The following is a 22709-nucleotide window of genomic DNA, read 5'->3' on the forward strand; positions in this document are numbered from 1 at the left end:
GTCCCAGACCTCAACTCCAGTGTGTCTAGCACGCAGACAGGTTGGTTTGCAGTCCCTCTACTGGCCTCCTTCTAACCAACTCACGGCCATCAGTGGCACCGGGGCAGAAACAGCTTTCATCAGAAGACACAATAGACCTCCACCGTGCCGTCCAGTGAGCTGTGGCTGGACACCACTGAAGTAGCAAATGACGATGGATGGTGTTAGTGGAATATACGCTACAGGACGTCTGTCTCGGAGCTGTCCTTGAAGTAACCGATTTGTAACAGTTCGTTGTGTCACTGCGCTGCCAACTGCTGTTCACATTGCTGCTGCAGATGCAGTAGCATGCGCCAGAGCCCCACGCCGAACACGATGGTCTTCCCTCTCGGTAGTGCCGCGTGGCCGGCCGGAGTCCGGTCTTCTTGCGACCGCACATTCTCATGACTATCACTGCCAGCAATCATGTACTGTGGGTACGCCCCTTCCAAGTCTTTCTACAGTGTGGCAGAAGGAATACGATAGTCTTTGTTTTCAGTTATACACATCGCCGCTTGGAGCCCGGTCTTCTTTTGACTGCACTTTCTCATGATCACCGCTGCCAGCAGTCTCGTAGCCATATCACACGACCTCATTCAAACTCCAGCAATCATGTACAGGCCACGACATTTGGAACGCGGATTTACTGCAAACTTCGTACACTCGTGGTACTCCATTAGGACAACAAAATGTGTAACTTCCTGGCAGATTAAAACTGTGTGCCCGACGGAGACTCGAACTCGGGACCTTTGCCTTTCGCAGGCAAGTGCTCTACCATCTGAGCTACCGAAGCACGACTCACGCCCGGTACTCACAGCTTTACTTCTGCCAGTATCTCGTCTCCTACCTTCCAAACTTTACAGAAGCGCTCCTGCGAGTCGTGCTTCGGTAGCTCAGATGGTAGAGCACTTGCCCGCGATAGGCAAAGGTCCCGAGTTCGAGTCTCGGTCGGGCACAAAGTTTTAATCTGCCAGGAAGTTTCATATCAGCGCACACTCCGCTACAGAGTGAAAATCTCATTCTGGAAACATCCCCCAGGCTGTGGCTAAGCCATGTCTCCGCTATATCCTTTCTTTCAGGAGTGCTAGTTCTGCAAGGTTCGCAGGAGAGCTTCTGTAAAGTTTGGAAGGTAGGAGACGAGATACTGGCAGAAGTAAAGCTGTGAGTACCGGGCGTGAGTCGTGCTTCGGTAGCTCAGATGGTAGAGCACTTGCCCGCGAAAGGCAAAGGTCCCGAGTTCGAGTCTCGGTCGGGCACACAGTTTTAATCTACCAGGAAGTTTCATATCAGCGCACACTCCGCTGCAGAGTGAAAATCTCATTCTGGAAACATCCCCCAGGCTGTGGCTAAGCCATGTCTCCGGTATATCCTTTCTTTCAGGAGTGCTAGTTCTGCAAGGTTCGCAGGAGAGCTTCTGTAAAGTTTGGAAGGTAGGAGACGAGATACTGGCAGAAGTAAAGCTGTGAGTACCGGGCGTGAGTCGTGCTTCGGTAGCTCAGATGGTAGAGCACTTGCCCGCGAAAGGCAAAGGTCCCGAGTTCAAGTCTCGGTTGGGCACACAGTTTTAATCTGCCAGGAAGTTTCATATCAGCGCACACTCCGCTGCAGAGTGAAAATCTCATTATGGAAACAAAATGTGTAAGCGGTAGCGCGTACTTCTCAAGCGTTATTGAGAAAATCGCAAGATAATTTCGGTCGTCAAATATATACCCGTGGTATACCTGTGCGTGACCATTTTTACCAGGAAGCGCCGGCAGCCGAGTGGTTAGCGTTCAAGCCCCGTAATCGCCGGGTCGCTGTATCGAGTTCCGCTCGTCAGTTATTTTTTATTTCTAACACAGTCATTTTCTTTACTATTTATATTACAATTGATGTAATGGGAAAAATACGTGTAATCGGATGAACTCTTATTAAATTTACAATGTTATTTGGCAGTCTGCAAAGTTTTTTCTAACACAGTCATTTTCTTTACTATTTATTTTACAATTGATGTAATGGGGAAAATACGTGTAATCGGATGAACTCTTATTAAATTTACAATGTTATTTGGCAGTCTAAAAAGTACGCGCTACCGCTTACACATTTTGTTGTCCTAATGGAGTACTACGAGTGTACGAAGTTTGCAGTAAATCCGCGTTCCATACGTCGTGGCCTCCCATTGTCAGTGATATGTTGATAATGGCATCTTTGTCGCCTTAAAGGCACTCTGACTGACATCAACTCACATGTCCAATCTCAGACGCTCACGTCCGTTATAGTGTGTATTTAAAGCAAACCTGATTTGCATCTTCGTAGTGGCGCTATTAGCGCCACTCGTAAGCGACTGGCGCGAAATATGAGTAGACATCATCTTTCGAATGTAGAAACGCGCCTCCCAACAGCTTGTTCTTGATGCTTTTTCCGTTAGTGTAGGTCTGTTCAGCAAACTGGCTATTAAATAACTACTGGAAGATAGCACACCCTTAAATAATTATGTTATTTCGGACTTAAAGTTGCTGCCAATAAGCACGGGGATTGATGACCGTAAAAAAATTACGTAATATTCTATACGTCGGGACAAGTTCAAGTATCAGAGATGTGAATATTACTTCCATCATCAAGATTCTAAATTGCTAACGGAGCAGAGTTCGTAATGATCCTGGCTACAGATGTTAGTACAGAAAGAACGGCATACAACAGGTGAAGAAGACGTAGAATGCTGGCTGGTTGCTCGCTTAAAAACAGTGGATATCGGGAGAAGGAGTCGCGTCAGCGCCGGCTGGCGAGCGACCACCTGCCGGGGCGGCGCGGCGCGGCTCGCTGACGCGGGTAATTACGGCGTTTTATCGCCGCTGACAGCGGCGCGCGGCCGGTCAAATACACGCTCACGGCTAATTATCGCGTCTGCCACTGCGCGAGCGCGTGCCTCGGTGTAAACTGGTGCGTGTACGTGGCGCGAAACACGGCGCTTCTCTCTTTCACTGCCCAGCCTTCCTGCGCCTCTTCTGGAATGAAAGCATGTGCTATTGCTGGAAACCGTGGACTCTGTGTACACAGCAGAACAAACTGTCTCCAGCAGGCGGCAAGTTAATTCACAAACGCACGGTTGTATTTATTTTTCCTCTCTTGTGGGAATCTGGAAATATCATCTTCAGACTTACAGTTCGGCTTCAAGAAAGATGCAGCATCAGAAAGTGTGACTTATTTTTTGTGTAGGAGCCACTTGCAGAGGTTGTTAATGAGCTGAGGATACTATTTATCTTCTTTGATTTAACAAAATCATTTGACTGTCGCAAATTCTGAGGACCATGCTACACTCTAGGAGACTGACAATAACCTGCCGCAGTGCTTTTATTAGTCGGATTGAAGCATCCCTTTATTGTGGATTTTTCATTATGCACTGCTTCAACTTTGTAGCCATTTTTAAGTTACTCAAATATGTAGCAGATGTAACACACATAAAATGTACATACGAAACTATCATCCGTTGGTCGTTTAGTCAGATGTAGTAAAATGTTTTGTTTACCCTTTATATCATGCCTACAACTTTCTAATTCTATTCTGTTTTATTTTATTGCGTACTAGACCATACTGCTGCATTTTAATGATGTATGACTACACGAAAGTTTTGAATGAGATCCAAATACGTATTACTTTTGTAAGCTGGTGTTCTATAGCTGCAATATGTTACATGAAAGATGTGTTTATGTAGCTGTGCTATCAGCTGTTGCTAATAACTTCATGAAGTTGCTACTAGTTTTGGGCTATAGCTCTGGCACCTCGTAAAAAAAAGAGCCTTATACCAAAAGTAAATGGTGTACTTCATAACCACAATATGTTGTTACTTGTAAAAAAACTGATTATATCATTTTTATTTCTAGTGCATTCTGCATAATTGTCTTAATATTAATTTAAATAGGCAATCATCAGTGTTGCCATTACCCGACATGACATAATAAACAATATGCACATATGATGCTTTTATTCTGGTTAGTGGCCCCTCTGGTGAAGGTAAATGACACAAGCAGTTTCAGTTACATTACAATTCTGGAACATTCATTGATAACATAAATAATGCAGACAATCATAATTGATCCATAAGAGGGTCTTTTGCAATAGACATAATAACAAAATATGAAAAATATCTTTAAGCAAATGTATTAGATGGTTATAGTGATCAGTGGAAAAAAAGGAATTTTTTCAACCTATTTCTGAGCTACCTCTTATATAAGTTAGAGAGGCGTATTTAACAATTTTTTAGATTTTACAAATGTATGAATAGGGACTACAATAGGGAGAATTTTATATTATACCTAAAACAGCAGAATACTTATATGCAAAACACATGTAATATGAAGCCCAACAGCCGGCCGCGGTGGTCTCGCGGTTAAGGCGCTCAGTCCGGAACCGCGCGACTGCTACGGTCGCAGGTTCGAATCCTGCCTTGGGCATGGATGTGTGTGATGTCCTTAGGTTAGTTAGGTTTAAGTAGTTCTAAGTTCTAGGGGACTGATGACCACAGATGTTAAGTCCCATAGTGCTCAGAGCCATTTGAAACATTTTGAAGCCCAACAAAAAACTGTCTTTAAGATCTTTTATGTAAATGTATAAGAAAGGGCATGCTCTACGTATTTCAATGATTTGTAACTTATTTATTCTTTTTTATTTACGCCATAGATGTTAAAAATATATTTGTCTTTCGGTTATTACCTCAAGAAAAAAATAGCTCTCTGTGATACATTTGTATGTAAAGACACACTGTTATTTTAGACATTATATAATAACGCATCTGGAGGAAAGGATACACTATGTGTAAATTTATTGTTAATTTCTTATGTGTCTTTTACTACACACTTTGGAAGGTTACTGGAAAGTAGGAGTGTTCAGTCTGTAGTTAAGCTAAATCTTCTACAAATGGAAGATAAAATATTTTAACAGATTTTAATAGAAACTGACATTAATGTACAAATAGGGGCTACAACAGGAAAAAAAATCATGTGATATCTAAAATACCAGTATTCAAGTATAAATAATATGAGGCTTAACTTTGCACTGATTTTTAAAATCTCAAGCATCGAAAGTAATATGAAAATTTCAGTTCTGGGTTGGCCTTTACAGGTGCATCATAACTCATATGCTTTTATGATGTACTCCAAAAGATGTTTGACTTATATGTTAGTGTCTTTAACTTATTCCCATACATTTTTGTATAAAGAAATACTGTTATTTTAAATTTTACACAATTATACGTTTTAAAGAAAAGATATAGTATGTGCAGTCGTAAGTGTTATTTTCTTTCTTGCAGCTGAAACTTCAGTGTAACATAACATTTAATGTTAGGAATTACCCTACAGTCATTTGTGATAATAGTTTACATAAATTAAACTTTGAAATAATTGTTTCCAGTATTTCAGAATTGTTTTTATCCATTTGACAATGTACTTTTCCCCATGCCAAAATGTGTGTACTTATGAACATACAACATAACGGTCAGATATCATTTACGATGTTATTATGACAACACTGATGCAAGCAGCTGAATTGACTGCCGTTTGTAGATATTTAAGTATCTGAAAATTGAGAAGTAAATGATAGTTCTCCATAGGTAATTGCTTCAGTTCAGTGATAAAAAACCATATTACTCCAGAAATGGCTGGCATCTATTTTCAAAGAAATGCCTGCAGAAATATAGCACGCATATTTAATAGTAAGCACAGCGTGTATGTGACAGACTGATATGTCAGTGTAATATCTCTGACGGTCACTTGTGTCATAAACGTAGCTGTCTTACAAGAAGTGTATCTGCCACCTTTTGCAATACAGATCTGCCTGGATAGCAAAAGCTTATTAGTGACACGTAATAACAACACTAATGCTTGCCTATTTAACTTAATATTAAGGCAACTATACGTAATCAGAAAGCAAAATGCCATTGGAATGTAGTCAAATTAAGTCGGGTGATGCTCAGGAAATTAGATTAGGAAATGAGACACTTAAAGTAGTAAAGGAGTTTTGCTATTTAGGGAGTAAAGTAACTGATGATGGTCGAAGTAGAGAGGATATAAAATGTAGACTGGCGATGGCAAGGAAAGCGTTTCTCAAGAAGAGAAATTTGTTAACATCGAGTACAGATTTAAGTGTCAGGAAGTCGTTTCTGAAAGTATTTGTATGGAGTGTAGCCATGTATGGAAGTGAAACATGGACGATAACCAGTTTGGACAAGAAGAGAATAGAAGCTTTCGAAATGTGGTGCTACAGAAGAATGCTGAAGATAAGGTGGGTAGATCACGTAACTAATGAGGAGGTATTGAATAGGATTGGGGAGAAGAGAAGTTTGTGGCACAACTTGACTAGAAGAAGGGATCGGTTGGTAGGACATGTTTTAGGCATCAAGGGATCACAAATTTAGCATTGGAGGGCACCGTGGAGGGTAAAAATCGTAGAGGGAGACCAAGAGATGAATACACTAAGCAGATTCAGAAGGATGTAGGTTGCAGTAGGTACTGGGAGATGAAGAAGCTTGCACAGGATAGAGTAGCATGGAGAGCTGCATCAAACCAGTCTCAGGACTGAAGACCACAACAACAACAACAACTACATATTGATTTTATGCAATATGAATTAGTATAATTTTTAAATTTTTGGTCATTTACTCTTGGTATCATTGCGTGTTTTGTTTGTAATTACCAGGTGCCAAACGATGGTCCATGAATACAGTAGACAGAAACTAGTAGCAACCAAATAAAGGTTTGACAGCAGCTTGTGAGGTCATCGTTTCTGCGTCTCGATCGATACGAAAACAAATACAACTCCTGTGAGTTGCGACAGTGCGCGGTTAATCATTTTAGGCTTAACAATGAGTTTTTCGGTTGTTTGGTTTTGAATGCGGAACAGCGCAGCATCTATAGAAATGGAGTCTCTAGATGGGGTCGGTTGCAAACAATCGGTCGGAGGAAAGATTCGAAAGAAAGCAAAGTAGTGTACCGAATTTGGCTGTCACATATCGGAAAAATATTGAACAGTAATTTGAAAGTGCCGGCCGAGGTGGCCGAGCGGTTCTAGGCGCTTCAGTCTGGAGCCGCGAGACCGCTACGGTCGCAGGTTCGAATCCTGCCTTGGGCATGGATGTGTGTGATGTACTTAGGTTAGTTATGTTTAAGTAGTTCTAAGTTCTAGGGGACTGATGACCTCAGAAGTTAAGTCCCATACTGCTCAGAGCCATTTGAACCATTTTTTAATTTGAAAGTAGAGAAAGTGTCATCGAAGATTGAAGCGTTCATGAAAGTTGTAGTTGTATTCAAATTTTGTCGCCGATTTTTGTTACTATAATTCAACACACCACTTTATCCAATGCAAGGAAATGTGTGCTTTTCTGGATGTTTCGCTTTGAACAACCTTCGAACAGAGGTAAAAAAAATTGGAGTCATAAATCAGAAACAGTTTAAATTTTATTCTTTAGAGAAATTCCTCCTGTAAGTTTCTTGCACTGTGACGTAATACCAGTGTACGTAATAACAATGACGTATGAACAATGTGCTCACGTTAGAATACAGCAACGTATTCACATGATATGCTTCTGTTCGTTAGATAGTTGGCGCACCAGCTGCCGATTCATCAAGAACTGTACAAAACAATTTGTAAATCAAAAATATTTCATTTGAATACTTCCTTCCTTCATGTGGCACCTAGCTCAAGGTAAACACTTGACAATAGCTTAATAAAAGGTGAAACTAATTTCGCAACGAAGAACGGGTCTGAATAAATACAGTCTAAGTGGAAAACGGCGCCTTCGTTTAATAAATCAATGGCTGCATTGCCCACTATTAAAAATGACACAATATTTGTCGCATCTTTCACAAACTGCACTAATGATAACAAGTCTTTATTACTAGCGTTTTATTCCTTTTCTGTACCTTTTTATAAATTCTTTTAATTATTATTATTATTATTGTGTTTTACGTTTGTTATATTAGGTACTAAACAGTTTAAAGAGTAAATAAATAAAACATAAATGCATATAACCGAAATGATGATCTTGTATGTCGTATTCTGAAAAAAAAATGAACTTGTCCTAAGGAGTTCAGTTGCTACTTTCACGAATAATCGTATGCCTTTCGTTTACAATGGCACATGTAATTTTGTTTGAAAATAATTCACATCCTATATATGTGCCACTAACCGATTTCCGTCTCCATTTTCCACAGACTGGACGGAGTGATGCAAAGCACGTACGAAAATCGTGGCTGTGGCATTCTATCCGTTTTCAACGACTGCAGCCTTTATCGCCATATAAGGTTGTGTGGGTTAAGTAGCGACGTCTCAGAGAGTTCATTTGTCGCTGGGTAAGTAAGTAAAATTCTTGAAACTTTAACGAAATCGTCGAAATGAATGGAATTGATTTGAAATTTCGTTAAAGAAGAATAATAAATTTTATCTTTTGCTTTTAAGTTAATTTTCTTTCGTGCGAACTTTGTTGTAGAACCACTCTGTTATTTTCATGTGGTAATAAAAATTTTTACTTTCTTAAGAATTACGTACATTTAAAGAAAAGATAATATTTACGTGAACTCATATGAACTGGTTAAGAATATTAGGTTGAGAATTGAGTCCTTTAAATCATTCGGCCTTGGCATACACTTTCCAGATGCAGTGGGTTTTTTGTTAAATATTTTTACTGAATTTTATCTCGGCACTAGCCATAGAACACAAGATTATCTCTATCAGCAGAAAATATTTTAATTATTGCCAAGCCGACATTTATCACTGATCAAACCTACTTCACTATGCATTTGAGTTATTTTAAAGAACCAAACTGTTTAAATTTCAATGTTAACTAACATTAACCATCCGCCTACGAATGCACAAACGTATAATTAATTCAAATTTTATCAGCCACAGGATCACTGAAAAAGAAGAACAATTTCTTAATTCACTATTGATTTTTTTTATGCATCTGTTCCCGATTTACGGGTTTGATAATTTTTTAAATATGCCGCCGCTGCTATTGTTGGTCGCGGCACAGCCCAGCAACACCGCTAAAAAATGCTGAAAAATTCTTAAAGAAATTTTATAGATGACGTGGGCAAGCTAATTTACATAAATAATTCACACTTTTGATAAACTCTAATATATTTAGATCAAACAACAATACAACTCACATTAATTCGTAACGCATCGTCTAATGGCGGCTAAGTCCAGACAGAGACAAAAGAAGTCTACACATTCGTAAAAAACTCTTTCACAGTGTCCTACCGCAATGACTTCTGAACAGAGAAGACCAAAGAATACATAATGCATTGTGCTTAAATAGTATTGCTGACTATTAACGTTTCTTTGCAAATTGACGATATTATTCTCTTCTGGCAACATTTTATATCTCTGCTATCGCAAATACTGACACATTTTACAATCACATAATAAATACAGAAAAATTCCTATCCTAAATACAGAGAAATATTACAGCAAAAAATATAAGGAGAATAACAAATGTCTTTTACACCACATTCAGTAATATTTTTGTTCAATAATTACGATATATACAACTTGCCCAGAGCGGCGTATATGGTACAAATAAACTCTTGTTCTTTAATAACATGAGTTTGCGAGGGAACGTTACATTGCCCCCTGGCAGCATTTGGCAAAGAGTTTTTACACTTTGACACAATGGTGCCAGTAACGTTCTTTACACTTGTATATTTTACGGAATGGCTCTTTTATTTAGTCCCAGGGTTATATAAGTTCATGGCTCCCCCATTTGGGCGTAGGCAAACAGGAAACCTGGGCAAAACTGTGCCGGAGCCCAGCCATCCCAGTTGGTTCATGGTCAATATTGTCTCTTTAGCAGTTATTCATTCGAATTAAATTAGCAGTTCGTCACAAACGGTTACACAATTACACAATATCACAGTCACATACAGTTCAACGGAAGTTTTTGTGTGTGACACTATTATTCTTGTGATACACTACAAGGTCACTTGTCCTAGGATATATCACTTACAGACATACATAGTAAATGTTCAATGTTTATCGAAATGAAGTCATTGACATGTTATTCAGTTTATGTGAACATTTCAAAAAAAGTCAATGATGCTGTATTTGGTGAGCGGTGCGGAGTGATTGTTGAGCGGCGCTCGGCGCGGCGCGCTGACTCCGTGTAGGTCACCGCCCCCGGCGTTGACAGCTACGGCGCGGAGGGGCGTGGCTGTCTGTCTGGTCTGCTACGGGCTGCTGCGGCCGCTGCATAGCTGATGTAGCCGGATGCGCGTTGGATATCAGCTCGCCCGTGCGACTTCTTCTTGCAGTTCTCCAGGAAACATGCAACAAGTTCACAAACAGGGTACTATCCTTATAGGCATTTTTCCTGCTGTGGGAAAGAACGCACACAGTTAGTGGCAGTTATTACTCAGTAGGCCTTCACTAGTCTGGTTTGCACAATGTTTCGTTGTCACAGTAACACGTTTTATGGGCATACAATATTTTTCACCATGTCATGACTTGTCATTAGTCACACGCAAGTTTTCACCTTTGGTCAAAATGTATCTCTGTAGTCAATGCGCTTTCCTAGCGTCCCTTGACACACAAAGAGTTAAAGTTTGACACTAACTTGATCCACCGTCCGTTATCGGTTCACTGTTCGTGTCGTGCTAGTTCCTTGTCCATTTGCACACACGGCGATGATACAGTTTTTTATCACTTATACACAACTACTCCGTGACGTATTGCTGCAGGTTTAACAGTCACTGTCTGTCTCTGCCGCACAATACTGCACTTTTGTTTAAGTTCCTTTATTTTTATTTACAATGTCCGCTGTGCAATTTTTTTTTTTTGTAATAGCACATTCGTAACTCTTTACCAAGGTGTGATATTTGCGTACATGGTAACAAATATTCAAAATTTGGTATTAGTTTGCCCAAAAGTCATCTATATTCGTGTTCGAGTAGATTTTATTTGTGCACTCCAGCCGGATTCAGGCATATTGTTCAATAACTCCTTTGAACTCATGTCACACTTTACTATCAACGTCCTACGTAACTACAGTGTAGTCTCTGTAGGCAAAAATTGACTTGGACTGTATCTGGCTAGCTCTTTTTTTACTGTTTGAATCTGCACATGCTTCAATTGAAGCTTCTTTGTGCGTAACTTTGCACTACTTAAATTTGCAACAAGTTTGCCTCCCGTGGTGCCCTCGGGTCACTACTGGGTGCATTATTTTCTCTAATAACAGTGGTGAGATAATAAAGTTCTCAGGGCCTCATATTATTGATATTATTCTGGGTTCGAATCTGTCAATCTGACAGCTACACATATATACATACATACACATAATAGAAAAGATTGTGCCAAGAAATATTTCAAATTTGGGCACATAGAAAATTATGTAGTTCACTAACTAATCATTACTAAAATGTTCTTTTTGATTGAACTCTGTCACAGCTTAACACTACAAATAATTGCACTAATCAGATTATCTGTGCAAACATTTAGAGCATGTTCTAGATAACACAAATTAAAAGAGTACATAACACAAATATCCATACACATGAGAATGTTAATCATATTCTTATAACTAAACACTTCTACACTAGTACATTATCTCTAAAGATCACACATCATTAATGCTCAGTATTTACAAACGTATGGTGTCCATATATGACTATTAGTCTTTCACTGTAGGAATGCTTTTACATCCTTACACGGATACAGTCCCCGTACTCTCCCTGAGTGGGGATCTGCTAAGAGATAGCTACACTCATGTGGCACACTTACTACTCTAAAAGGTCCATTGCACACCAATTGCCACTTGCTATTCTGTTTCAAGGATCTTTAGCTACCACTTCCTTCTTGTACCAAGGAATGGAGTATGAGGCTCGACAGTAAGTTTTGTGAGGCTTTACCTCGATCTTGTACTGATATCCCTTAACAATTCCTGGTCGTTCGAAAATACATCTGCATAATTAGATAATAACTGTACCAAATCCTGCTGTTGCATAGAGTTCAAATTTTCGGACTGTGATACTTTGTTCACAAGTGCGTCCACATTTGCTTTTAATTGATCACCTTGTACGTCAGGATAATAGAGATTCTGACCTAGACAATGATTGTCTAAATGTAGTATCCACTGATTCCTACACCTTATGTTAATAGCATTACAATTAGGTACAGGTACCTCTTCAGATCTGAGCATGGACAATTCTATGCTCCTACCAGCATTCATCAAGCTTAATTTTCCCCGAGAAAGGTCGATTATTGCGTCCCTTTCTCTTAAAAAATCTACCCCCAAAATGCAGGCTACCTTTAAACCCTTTACTACCAGGAATGAGCACGCTATGGCTTCATCCCCTAAATACATCTCTACCCGCACTTGGAGTTTAATTATTTGTCGCTGTGCACTTATGGCTCCAGTGACTTTACAATTATTCACGGGAAAAGTCAGCATACGCCTTTCCTTCCCCAGTACTTTGAATAAGTCTATACTCATAACACTGACAGTAGCACCTGTATCTACGACCGCTTGCACATCAATATTGTTAATTTTGATCTCTATTATCGCTTGTACCTTGTCTTTGTGCTCCTTTACGCACGTGGATGGTTCAGTTATTAATTCATCTCCCATCTGTACCCCGTCATTATACCTAAGAATACAGATGTTGTTCGGTGTTTTGTTCTGTGTCGGGCTGCTCTCACTCCAAACCTCAGCCGACGATGGAGAGCGTATCTCGGCTGCATCTAGTTTGTTGAATTATTGCTAGTGGATGGGTGTGGCTGCTCTGTGTCACTGACCTCCACTATGTGCACGTTGTGTTGCGTCGGCCGCCACGGTTGTGCAATTGGCGCATTTTGTGGTGGCGGTCGGTTATTGTCATACCTATCACTGTTTTGCCGGTCCGGACTGGGCCTCTGGTTCTGCGGCCAAGTTCGGTTTGCATCATTATAAGTATTAGTATTGCTCGGCCCCCTGGCATTTTTCCATCTACTATTGCTTGGTGGACCTGTTTCATACCGGTCATCGAACCTCCTTTTCCGGTCATTATTCACCGGCGGACTATTGCCGTTCCGGTCTCTACCTCTATTTCCGTTTTGTGCATAATCTTGTCTCCTATTATTACCTCCGCCGTTTCCATTACTTTGTGGAGGCGTGTTATTTCTATCATTTCTATAACCGTTTCCGTTACTTCTAGCCTGTTCAGTAGCTGCCTTAACGTCCTCCTGAATCAGGTCAATTGAGTCCAGAACAGACAAGAAATGTTCCATATCATTTTCAGGCACGTGTATAAGTTTTTCCTTTACATGTATCGGCAAGTGTGATTTCAAAAGTCTGATCAAATCCCGGGATGAAATCTGTTCGTCCCAGTAACGGGTCTTATTAATGTACTTCTCGAAATATTTTCGCAAATTGCCTAGTCGTGGAGAATACGGCTCTGGATTATATACCTCCTTCCGTAATCTCTCCTGGATACATGTTGACCAATATTTGGCCAAGAATGCCTTTTCAAATTGCTCATATGTATCACAACTGTCAGCTGCTTCGGTTGCCCATAATGCAGCATCTCCTTGTATGTAGGACATAACGAACTGTATTTTCTGGGTATGACTCCAAACGCTAGGCAAAATGTTTCTAAATCCCTTGATAAACACTACAGGGTGAACAGATTTCTTCTCCGTTGTAAAGATCTGAAACTGTCGGTTCCTAATCAAGCTTTCTTCAATCACTACTTTGGAATGACATTTATTTGTTTCGCTTACATTGGTTGCCTGTTCTGTCTCGCAGTCGCAATTTTTTACTGCAGTATTTATATGCCTATCATTGTTGGACCTGGCTGGCGTGACATACGCCCGTGCCTCGTCATGCCGCAAGCTAAGCTCCATCTCGGCAAGACGACGGTCCACACTCCGCTGCCACAGCGGAATGTCTTTGTGCACTATCTCAAGATTTTAAACATGGCTGCAGCAGCAACTGTTAAAATTCTTCACAGTAAAGGATGGCAGCCAAAAACAGTTGCAGGATAGAATTTTTTTATTAAAATTCTTGACCAAGGTTTCGGTACATATAAATATACCTTCATCAGAAGTAAAACTTCCTCAATAGAAAGACACATTCATTAGAAAAGCCATATCAACGAAAGTGAGAAACTGAAGCTTAAATAACGGTGAAATTGCTAAAGTAATACAGGCACACAATCTTTAGTACTTACTAAAATTACATCATGCACTGGAGAATAATAAAACAATTATGTCAAAAGGCGTCGTCAGTAATTAAAATATCATCTCCATTTGTACAACATGTGTAATGGGCACAGGATCAAAGCGAACAGTTTAACAATGTTACTTCGCCTATGAACTGTTGAGACACGAGTGTGAAGGCACTAAGGCAGATTGTTTCGCCGAGAGAGGGCACTTGCATGTGCCAGACTCGCGCATATTACAATCCATAAATACATACATAAGCGCATCAAAAATTATTAAAGGTTGTGTTAATTCAAACTTTGTCTTAATAAATAAAGCGTATCACGCCAATTAAAGACATTTATGTAAACTAGAAATATAGAACCAAATTTACCTGTGTCCTAGTGTCAAACGGATAAAGCTTGCGCTTGGAACATCTAACGAGAGAGGGCACTACTGTAATGCGCGAGAGTATCTTTTTTAGATCCTGCACATCCGCACTTGAGCCCACATCTCTGGCCTCAATCGCGGCGTGCACTTTCTGATCTATTTCTTTTATGACTTCATTTTCTACTTTGTGCACTTGTTCGATCACTTTGTTCTCAATTACTTGAGTTGTGTCAATTTCTAGTTGTTCGACCCTATTAGTCAGGACACTGATTTCCTCTACGATATTGGCGTTAGCCACTTGAACACTATCTACTCTTTCGCTTAATTCTTGCACCGTTTTGGGTATGGTTTCATATTTTTGTTTCAAACTAACAATCTCACTTTGCATAACTTCTAAAGTTTGCATCAACTGCAAGTCCCTCTCATGCAGGCGTCGGTCACGCTCTGCTTGTTTAGCATCACGTTCTCTATCGCGCTCTGCTTGTTTGGCAAATTCAGCTACCAATCTCTGGTCACGCTCTGCTTGTTCAGCATCACGTTCTCTATCGCGCTCTGCTTGTTTAGCATCACGTTCTCTATCACGCTCTGCTTGCACACGTACAAATTCAGCTTGGAAATTGAGCATGCGCTCGAACATAACTCTTAATGATTGCACTTCTGACACCTCACCACTCTCTGGTCCGTGTCCAGTGCTTGCGGATGGCACAGTATCTCCGCTATCAACTGAATCACTGGGTGGCAGTGGCAACATTTCTTGTCCTTCTGCCCCCAGATTCTCACATTGTACTTCCTGAACTACGTCACTAACATTACTTTGTGTCCCACTTTCCAACTCGGTATCACTACTTACTGACTGTTGCTCATTATCCATGTTGATATCTTTCTGACTACGCAATCTAACCATAGTAAACAAAAGAAATAAAATCTGAACTAAATATCCTAACACTCAGGTTTCACTGACATAATCACACAAGAAATGGACATTAACTAATACACACTTACTATATACTACAATGACTAACTACCTAAATGTCCTGTTATTTTAAAACAAAGTACTAACAACAAGCACACCACTAATGATCCGAGAAAACTGCACTGAGGCTACTTTACTACCCACAGGACAACTACACTGTAGCTTTACCTTTTGGTGATCTATCTTGGGTGCAGCTGCCCCCTGATATTGTGGTAGGTAATTAATTTTTCGAAATATTGAGCTCTCTTCTTCAGCTTGCCTCTGGGTACATAGTGTTCTCATGCAAAAAATCATACACAGGTATTACCACACAATATTGGTTACGCAATACATACAATACATAGAAAAATTATTAAGTGTTCTGCAACAAAGTTCGACTATATTAATTCCCTAGTTATCTCACGAGTATTTAGTGGCCACTGCATATTCTGGCCCCACGTTGGGCGCCAATTTAACGAAATCGTCGAAATGAATGGAATTGATTTGAAATTTCGTTAAAGAAAAATAATAAATTTTATCTTTTGCTTTTAAGTTAATTTCCTTTCGTGCGAACTTTGTTGTAGAACCACTCTGTTATTTTCGTGTGGTAATAAAAATTTTTACTTTCTTAAGAATTACGTACATTTAAAGAAAAAATAATATTTACGTGAACTCATATGAACTGGTTAAGAATATTAGGTTGAGAATTGAGTCCTTTAAATCATTCGGCCTTGGCATACACTTTCCAGATGCAGTGGGTTTTTTGTTAAATATTTTTACTGTATTTTATCCCGGCACTAGCCATAGAACACAAGATTATCTCTATCAGCAGAAAATATTTTAATTATTGCCAAGCCGACATTTATCACTGATCAAACCTACTTCACTATGCATTTGAGTTATTTTAAAGAACCAAACTGTTTAAATTTCAATGTTAACTAACATTAACTCTCCGCCTACGAATGCACAAACGTATAATTAATTCAAATTCTATCAGCCACAGGATCACTGAAAAAGAAGAACAATTTCTTAATTCACTATTGATTTTTTTTTATGCATCTGTTCCCGATTTACGGGTTTGATAATTTTTTAAATATGCCGCCGCTGCTATTGTTGGTCGCGGCACAGCCCAGCAACACCGCTAAAAAATGCTGAAAAATTCTTAAAGAAATTTTATAGATGACGTGGGCAAGCTAATTTACATAAATAATTCACACTTTTGATAGACTCTAATATATTTAGATCAAACAACAATACAACTCACATTAATTCGTAACGCATCGTCTAATGGCGGCTAAGTCCAGACAGAGACAAAAGAAGTCTACACATTCGTAAAAAACTCTTTCACAGTGTCCTACCGCAATGGCTTCTGAACAGAGAAGACCAAAGAATACATAATGCATTGTGCTTAAATAGTATTGCTGACTATTAACATTTCTTTGCAAATTGACGATATTATTCTCTTCTGGCAACATTTTATATCTCTGCTATCGCAAATACTGACACATTTTACAATCACATAATAAATACAGAAAAATTCCTATCCTAAATACAGAGAAATATTACAACAAAAAATATAAGGAGAATAACAAATGTCTTTTACACCACATTCAGTAATATTTTTGTTCAATAATTACGATATATACAACTTGCCCAGAGCGGCGTATATGGTACAAATAAACTCTTGTTCTTTAATAACATGAGTTTGCCAGGGAACGTTACAAAACGTACTGTGTGTCGCTAAGAGTTGCCGTACATCACGCAATTATCGAAATGTCATCTGTCAGACGGAAAGCATGGTATGAGTTCGATTGACGCAAGGTAAAGGGGATCTATATGTTAGGTAATTTTCTGAGAAAATTTCACGTAACATACGTGCGCCCAAGTTCATGCTGAAGACACTGTGGAAAATTAGCAAAGTACTAAACCCAATAATTCCACTGGAGGGCCTGTTAAATTAACCGATAGGAACTGTTGAACTATAAAGTTCTTGTGAAATCTTTGTCAATTAATAAAGATAACTTCCGTTGCAGCCCAGATAAGTTAGTTTGTAACAGTACCGTCCGTCGTTGATTGCCAGAACGAAGACCTTTACGCCACTTGGAGTGGTGCCAACAACGCCGTAGCTGCTCTGTGGAGCTACGGAGGAAGACTTTGTGTAGTGACAAGTCCTGGTGCAACCTAGGGGTACTCGGAAGGGCATATGTGGACCAGACCACGCAAATACCTGTATCTTCCTGTAGATGTCGTTGTGACGAAATTTTATGAAGGTGGTTTCATGGTTTGGCATCAGGTAGTTAGTGTTGGTCGACAGAAGAATGAGCGCAACTGTTCAGGCAAACGTTTTACGCAATCTGGGATGGCAGTGTGTTTTTTATTCATTACTGGAGTATACGCTGAGAGGAGCACCGTGGCAATTTAAAACTTTATGCTCCATCGGGACTCGAAACTGGGTCCCTACCTTTCGCGGGCAGTGTTGCGTTGGGTTGTTTGGGGGAGGAGACCAGAGAGCGAGGTCATCGGGCTCATCGGATTAGGGAAGGATGGGGAAGGTAGTCGGCCGTGCCGTCAAGGCATTTGCCTGGAGGGATTTAGGTAAATTACGGAAAACCTAAATCAGGATGGCCGGACGCGGGGTTGAACCGTCGACCTCCCTAAAGCGGGCAGTGTGTTACCGTTTACACCATCAGGGTATGCCAGTAGGTGGAAACTTTGGAGGAGACCTAGTGGTAGTAAGAGCTAATCCGAGATGTGTGATCGGACAGCGCATTTGCCAACCGCTCGTATTAGGACGGACGCTGGTAAGTTATCCGGCCCGGCGCACCGTTTAAATTTAAACTTGTCACATACGTGTACCTCAGTCAGTAACGTACGTACCAAACAATGATAGCAGATTAAAAGCGATCCTTTTCTGTGTCACCATGACAGTGCCTCGGTCCACAATACGAGTACCATTACATCTTGGTTAAAGAAAATAAAGTGATTTTTCCGGAGGTGCGTGCTTAAAGGGTCCCTTACAGGGTCTGATACGAGGGTCGTCCACAAAGTAAGTTCGGTTTCTATTTCTATCCGCAGTAGCGCTACGATCGCAGTTACGAGCAGGCGCGGCAGTTACTCTGGCTCAAGGAGAAGCCATGTAAGCCATTGTCAGATCGCTGCTGCCGACGTGTGCTTTGTAGTGCTTATTTATAATGTCAGCCGTAATTGAAAATGCCGCCGCGTGTGAAACCAGATCTTTGATTCGTTTCCTAAATGCAGAGAAAATTAAACCAAAGGAAATTCATCGGCAAATATGCGAGGTTTACGGCCAAAATGCTATGAGTGATTCAATGGTTAGAAGATGGGTCAGACTGTTCAAGGAAGGACGTGATCAAGTGTACGATGAAGAACGAAGTGGACACCTGTCTGTGATTACTGATGAAATGGTTCACACAACTGAAGAGAAGATTAAGCACAACCGTAAGTTTACACCTAGTGCCGTTGCCATGGAAGTTCTGCAGATCTCACGAACACTAATTCATGAAATTGTTACTCAAAAACCGAAATTTCGGAAACTTTGCTCACGTTGGGTACCCAAAATTCTTACTGAACAACACAAAAAAAACAACGGATGGGAAGTGCACTTCAGTTTTTGACACACTGCAGTGAAAAAGGCGATGGTTTTCTTTCTCGGATAGTCACGGGGGATGAAACTTGGGTATCATAGGGCACCCCTGAAAGAAAACGGCAATCAATGGATTGGAGGCACACTTCATCCCCAACGAAGGTTAAGCCTAAGCAAATCTTGACATCTCGAAAAGTCATGTGCACCGTCTTTTGGGACAGAAAGGCATTTTTCTGATTGATTTCTTACCACGAGGCCAAAAAATCAATGCACATGCTTACTGCGAAACCATTAAGAAATTGCGCCGCGCAAAACAGATCAAGCGCCGAGGATTACTGTCCAAAGATGTTGTTTTTTTCTACAATAATGCTCGACCCCACACGGCGAATATGACCAAATAACTCTTACGGGAACTTCACTAGGACACGTTTGATCATCCTCCATACAGCCCGGACCTCGCTGCTAGCGACTTTCATCTCTTCTTACGCCTAAAATCTGTCCTTGGTGGTCAACACTTCAACGATGATGACGAGCTGAAAGAACATGTTACCACATGGCTGAATACACAGGCAGCAACCTTCCATGAAGAAGGCTTACAAAAACTTGTGCCACGCTATGACATGTGTTTACAAAATTTTGGAAGCTACGTAGAAAAGTAGTTTAACAGTTGTAGATTTTTGTACTATAAATATTTTTTCTATACCTGTACACGTTTGTTTTATTAACCAAACGGAACTTACTTTGTGGACGACCCTCGTATTTGCACCGACTTGTTTGTACAAACAGTGTTTGCACAGGCAAGTCGTCGTGGGAATGAATCAGAGACTGAAAAAAATTGTCTGTTTTATTGTCTTATGTCCGTCCTGTTTGAAGTGTGGCGGCGCTTGAGATGACTCATACCAGATGTGCAAACCAGATGAAGCGCTTTACTACTTCACAAATGGCACGACATGTTTCCAGCATGACGTGGCGCAACGATGACATTGATATCACAGATGAAAATCTGAGATCAGCATAGCATCTGTTTGTTGCCAAGTATCTCACTGTTACTATAAGCCTTTCATAAGCAATACCAATTTTCTCATTTCTCCTTGTACACAAATTATATACACACTTCAACAACATAAAGAATGTCTCTTTGTCCCAGGTAGTTAAATCAGCCCTCTTTCTCAAATTTTTGCCTCTTCGAAGGGTCGTATTTATCTTGAAATAGTGCGAAACACATCTCAAACGATTCCTGATGATGCTTAGTGATTAGTATTGAACATTACACTTAATCAGATACTAAAACTTTTGTCGCAGTCAAACTTTCTTCCTCTCTTCACGTCAAGCGTTTACCACAGAAATTTTTTTCCCTTTATCAGCGTCGCTCTTTTGCTGCACGTACTTGAAATAGTAACCTTCCGGTCTCGTGTAACGAGGGATGTATCTGTGACGAGTAAACACAAGTCACCATTTGTTCGTCAACATACCAGCATGAATATTAATAAATGCTACTAGTTGGTCTTATGGAACAAGTGTGCACACGGGGAAGTTCTGCTAAACTAACGACGAGGACACAACCTATTTAGAATGTATTAATTTCGTCTTTAGTCACAAAAAGACTATTTAAATTGTTGAGAACGATGTCTAGAACACTGAGGATACATATTCATGTGCCCTGAGACGTACAGCTTCTAAATGTGTCTTTTTATATAATTTCCTGAATTGCGGCTATAATGATGTTAAACGGTGTACATACAATGAATATTACGATAGGAATAGTTATTTTTGTGCATAGGGCCGTTTGGTACCAATGCAGCAACTTAACATAGTCCAATTATACAGAAAACTGTATAATCGTATATAATAAAATGACAACACTTAGTACGCGACATTCTATAAAATTATTAGTTAACAAACCAAAGATACGTACAAGTTTGTGTTCAGAGACGCAACCTTAAAGCTACTAGCTGCATGTGAATGTTCTAAGCCATTTATCATTGCTGACATAACCAAGAGATTATCCCTTATTTCGCTTATTTAAAATAATAGAATTTGAGCTATGTCTTATTAAAATTATCATGATCATTATAAACATAGTTTTTTTAACTCATTCCTTAATTAGTTAGGATGATTCGAAATTTCTGCTACAAATTTTATGGTTTGCAGTGTGTATCGCACTCATTAGGTAACGTTTTGATTGTGGATCCGCATATGCTGGATGCATCAACTAAAGGAAACTCAAATGAAGTTTATAACCCCACCATATTTTCTAGAGTGAATACCCACCACTAGTGTGCGTCTGCCAATGATACTGTGCACCATCAAACGTGGGGCATGGGCCGTCTATGGTCATTTCCGCTAAACACTCCAAAAAAAGATGACTATTGAGGTAACGCAGTTGTTGGGCTTCTCTAGTGCAGGATTTAGTTCCTGTAGGATTGTACGTATACGGCTACCTAAAATAAGTCACCCTATCCAGTTCTGCACGACGGAATTGTAACTGTAGCTGAATTAAACGCTGGGTGAAATTTTATTTTACTTGTAGCTATGCACCTAGTGAGCTGGTGCAGTCATTAAGGAACCAAACTATCATTCGGAACGATCATAAGGCTAATTCTTCTATGGTTCCTTTGCAAAGGACAATGCTGATTTCCATTTGCATATTCGTCCTTTTACAGCTATTGCTCTGTCGCTAAAGATTTCATCATCGACGGGAGGCACCAAATGAGGTTCATCGCTGTATTTTATTTTTAAGCGTGTAACGAGTTGAAACACTGACAGTCCTTAACTTTTCATGTGGCCCTTTCCGCATTTCAATACCAAAGTTACACAGTTCAGCGCGTCTGTTACGAGCGTTTTACGTCGTAACTCGTATATTCTTCAATAGGTTAACCACCAACACGAAGAAAATAAATGAAGTCTACTGTGAACTCTGCACGCATACTAGGGAAATACGTGTCTGCATACACATCAGGCGCCTACTTTGTAGACTGCTTGTCCAAATAAAGGCTCGTGGGGCCTTTAACGTTTATTTTATTCCCGTGCGGTCTTTCATAATTTATTTGTCGTTCACGAATGGCCATTTAGATGCGTATGCAGCCCCATTTTCCCTGCATCGTCTGATTTCCCAACTGTGGTATTTGCACACATACATGTTGTACTAATGTAACCATATCGTTATGATTTTTAACAGTTTTTCACAACAGAGCAGCTATTCAGACCTAAGTGTTCCCCGTGGTGTATTTCATAATGCTTAACAGTTCGCCAGTAAACGATTTTAATTGCACAGAGCAATGGCTACGTGTAGTAGCACAGCATAATTTGCAGCACAGCAAATCACTAGCTCCAGGGACTGCTCAGAGACATTGGGAGAGGGTTCTCTATTCGCAACGGGGTGAGGTGGGGTCCTAGTGCCACACACGAATGCCAGGTGTTGATACATCGTACTGATGAATGTATATGATATCCCTCCTGAGGGAATTGTCGAATTGGAGCGCTAAATTGTCAAAATCCCGAGCTGGTTGAAGGCCCTGCCCGTAATACTCAGTTGGGGAGAGATCCGGCGACATGGCTGACCAAGATAGGGTTTGACAAGCACGAAAAGAAGCAGTAGAAACC

General features: G+C 40.2%; 1 protein-coding gene across 6 annotated transcripts in view; it reads left to right on the forward strand.

Annotated features, from left to right (window-relative positions):
• The window catches only part of LOC126473165 (DNA ligase 3), a 651156-nt gene that overhangs the window by 606328 nt on the left and 22119 nt on the right, over positions 1 to 22709 (forward strand). For 4 of the 6 annotated variants that reach the window (XM_050100039.1, XM_050100040.1, XM_050100041.1 and 1 more), the window contains one exon: positions 8202 to 8339. The exons of 1 other annotated variant lie outside the window; for it this stretch is intronic. In XM_050100039.1, the coding sequence (XP_049955996.1) occupies positions 8202 to 8309 (108 nt within the window). In that variant the 3' untranslated portion in view covers positions 8310 to 8339. Of the gene's footprint in view, positions 1 to 8201; positions 8344 to 22709 lie in introns of all 6 variants that reach the window. One more of the 6 variants, XM_050100043.1, reaches the window with a different exon arrangement.

This window comes from Schistocerca serialis, chromosome 4 (assembly GCF_023864345.2).
Source record: "Schistocerca serialis cubense isolate TAMUIC-IGC-003099 chromosome 4, iqSchSeri2.2, whole genome shotgun sequence".
Classification (NCBI taxonomy): Eukaryota; Metazoa; Arthropoda; class Insecta; order Orthoptera; family Acrididae; genus Schistocerca; species Schistocerca serialis.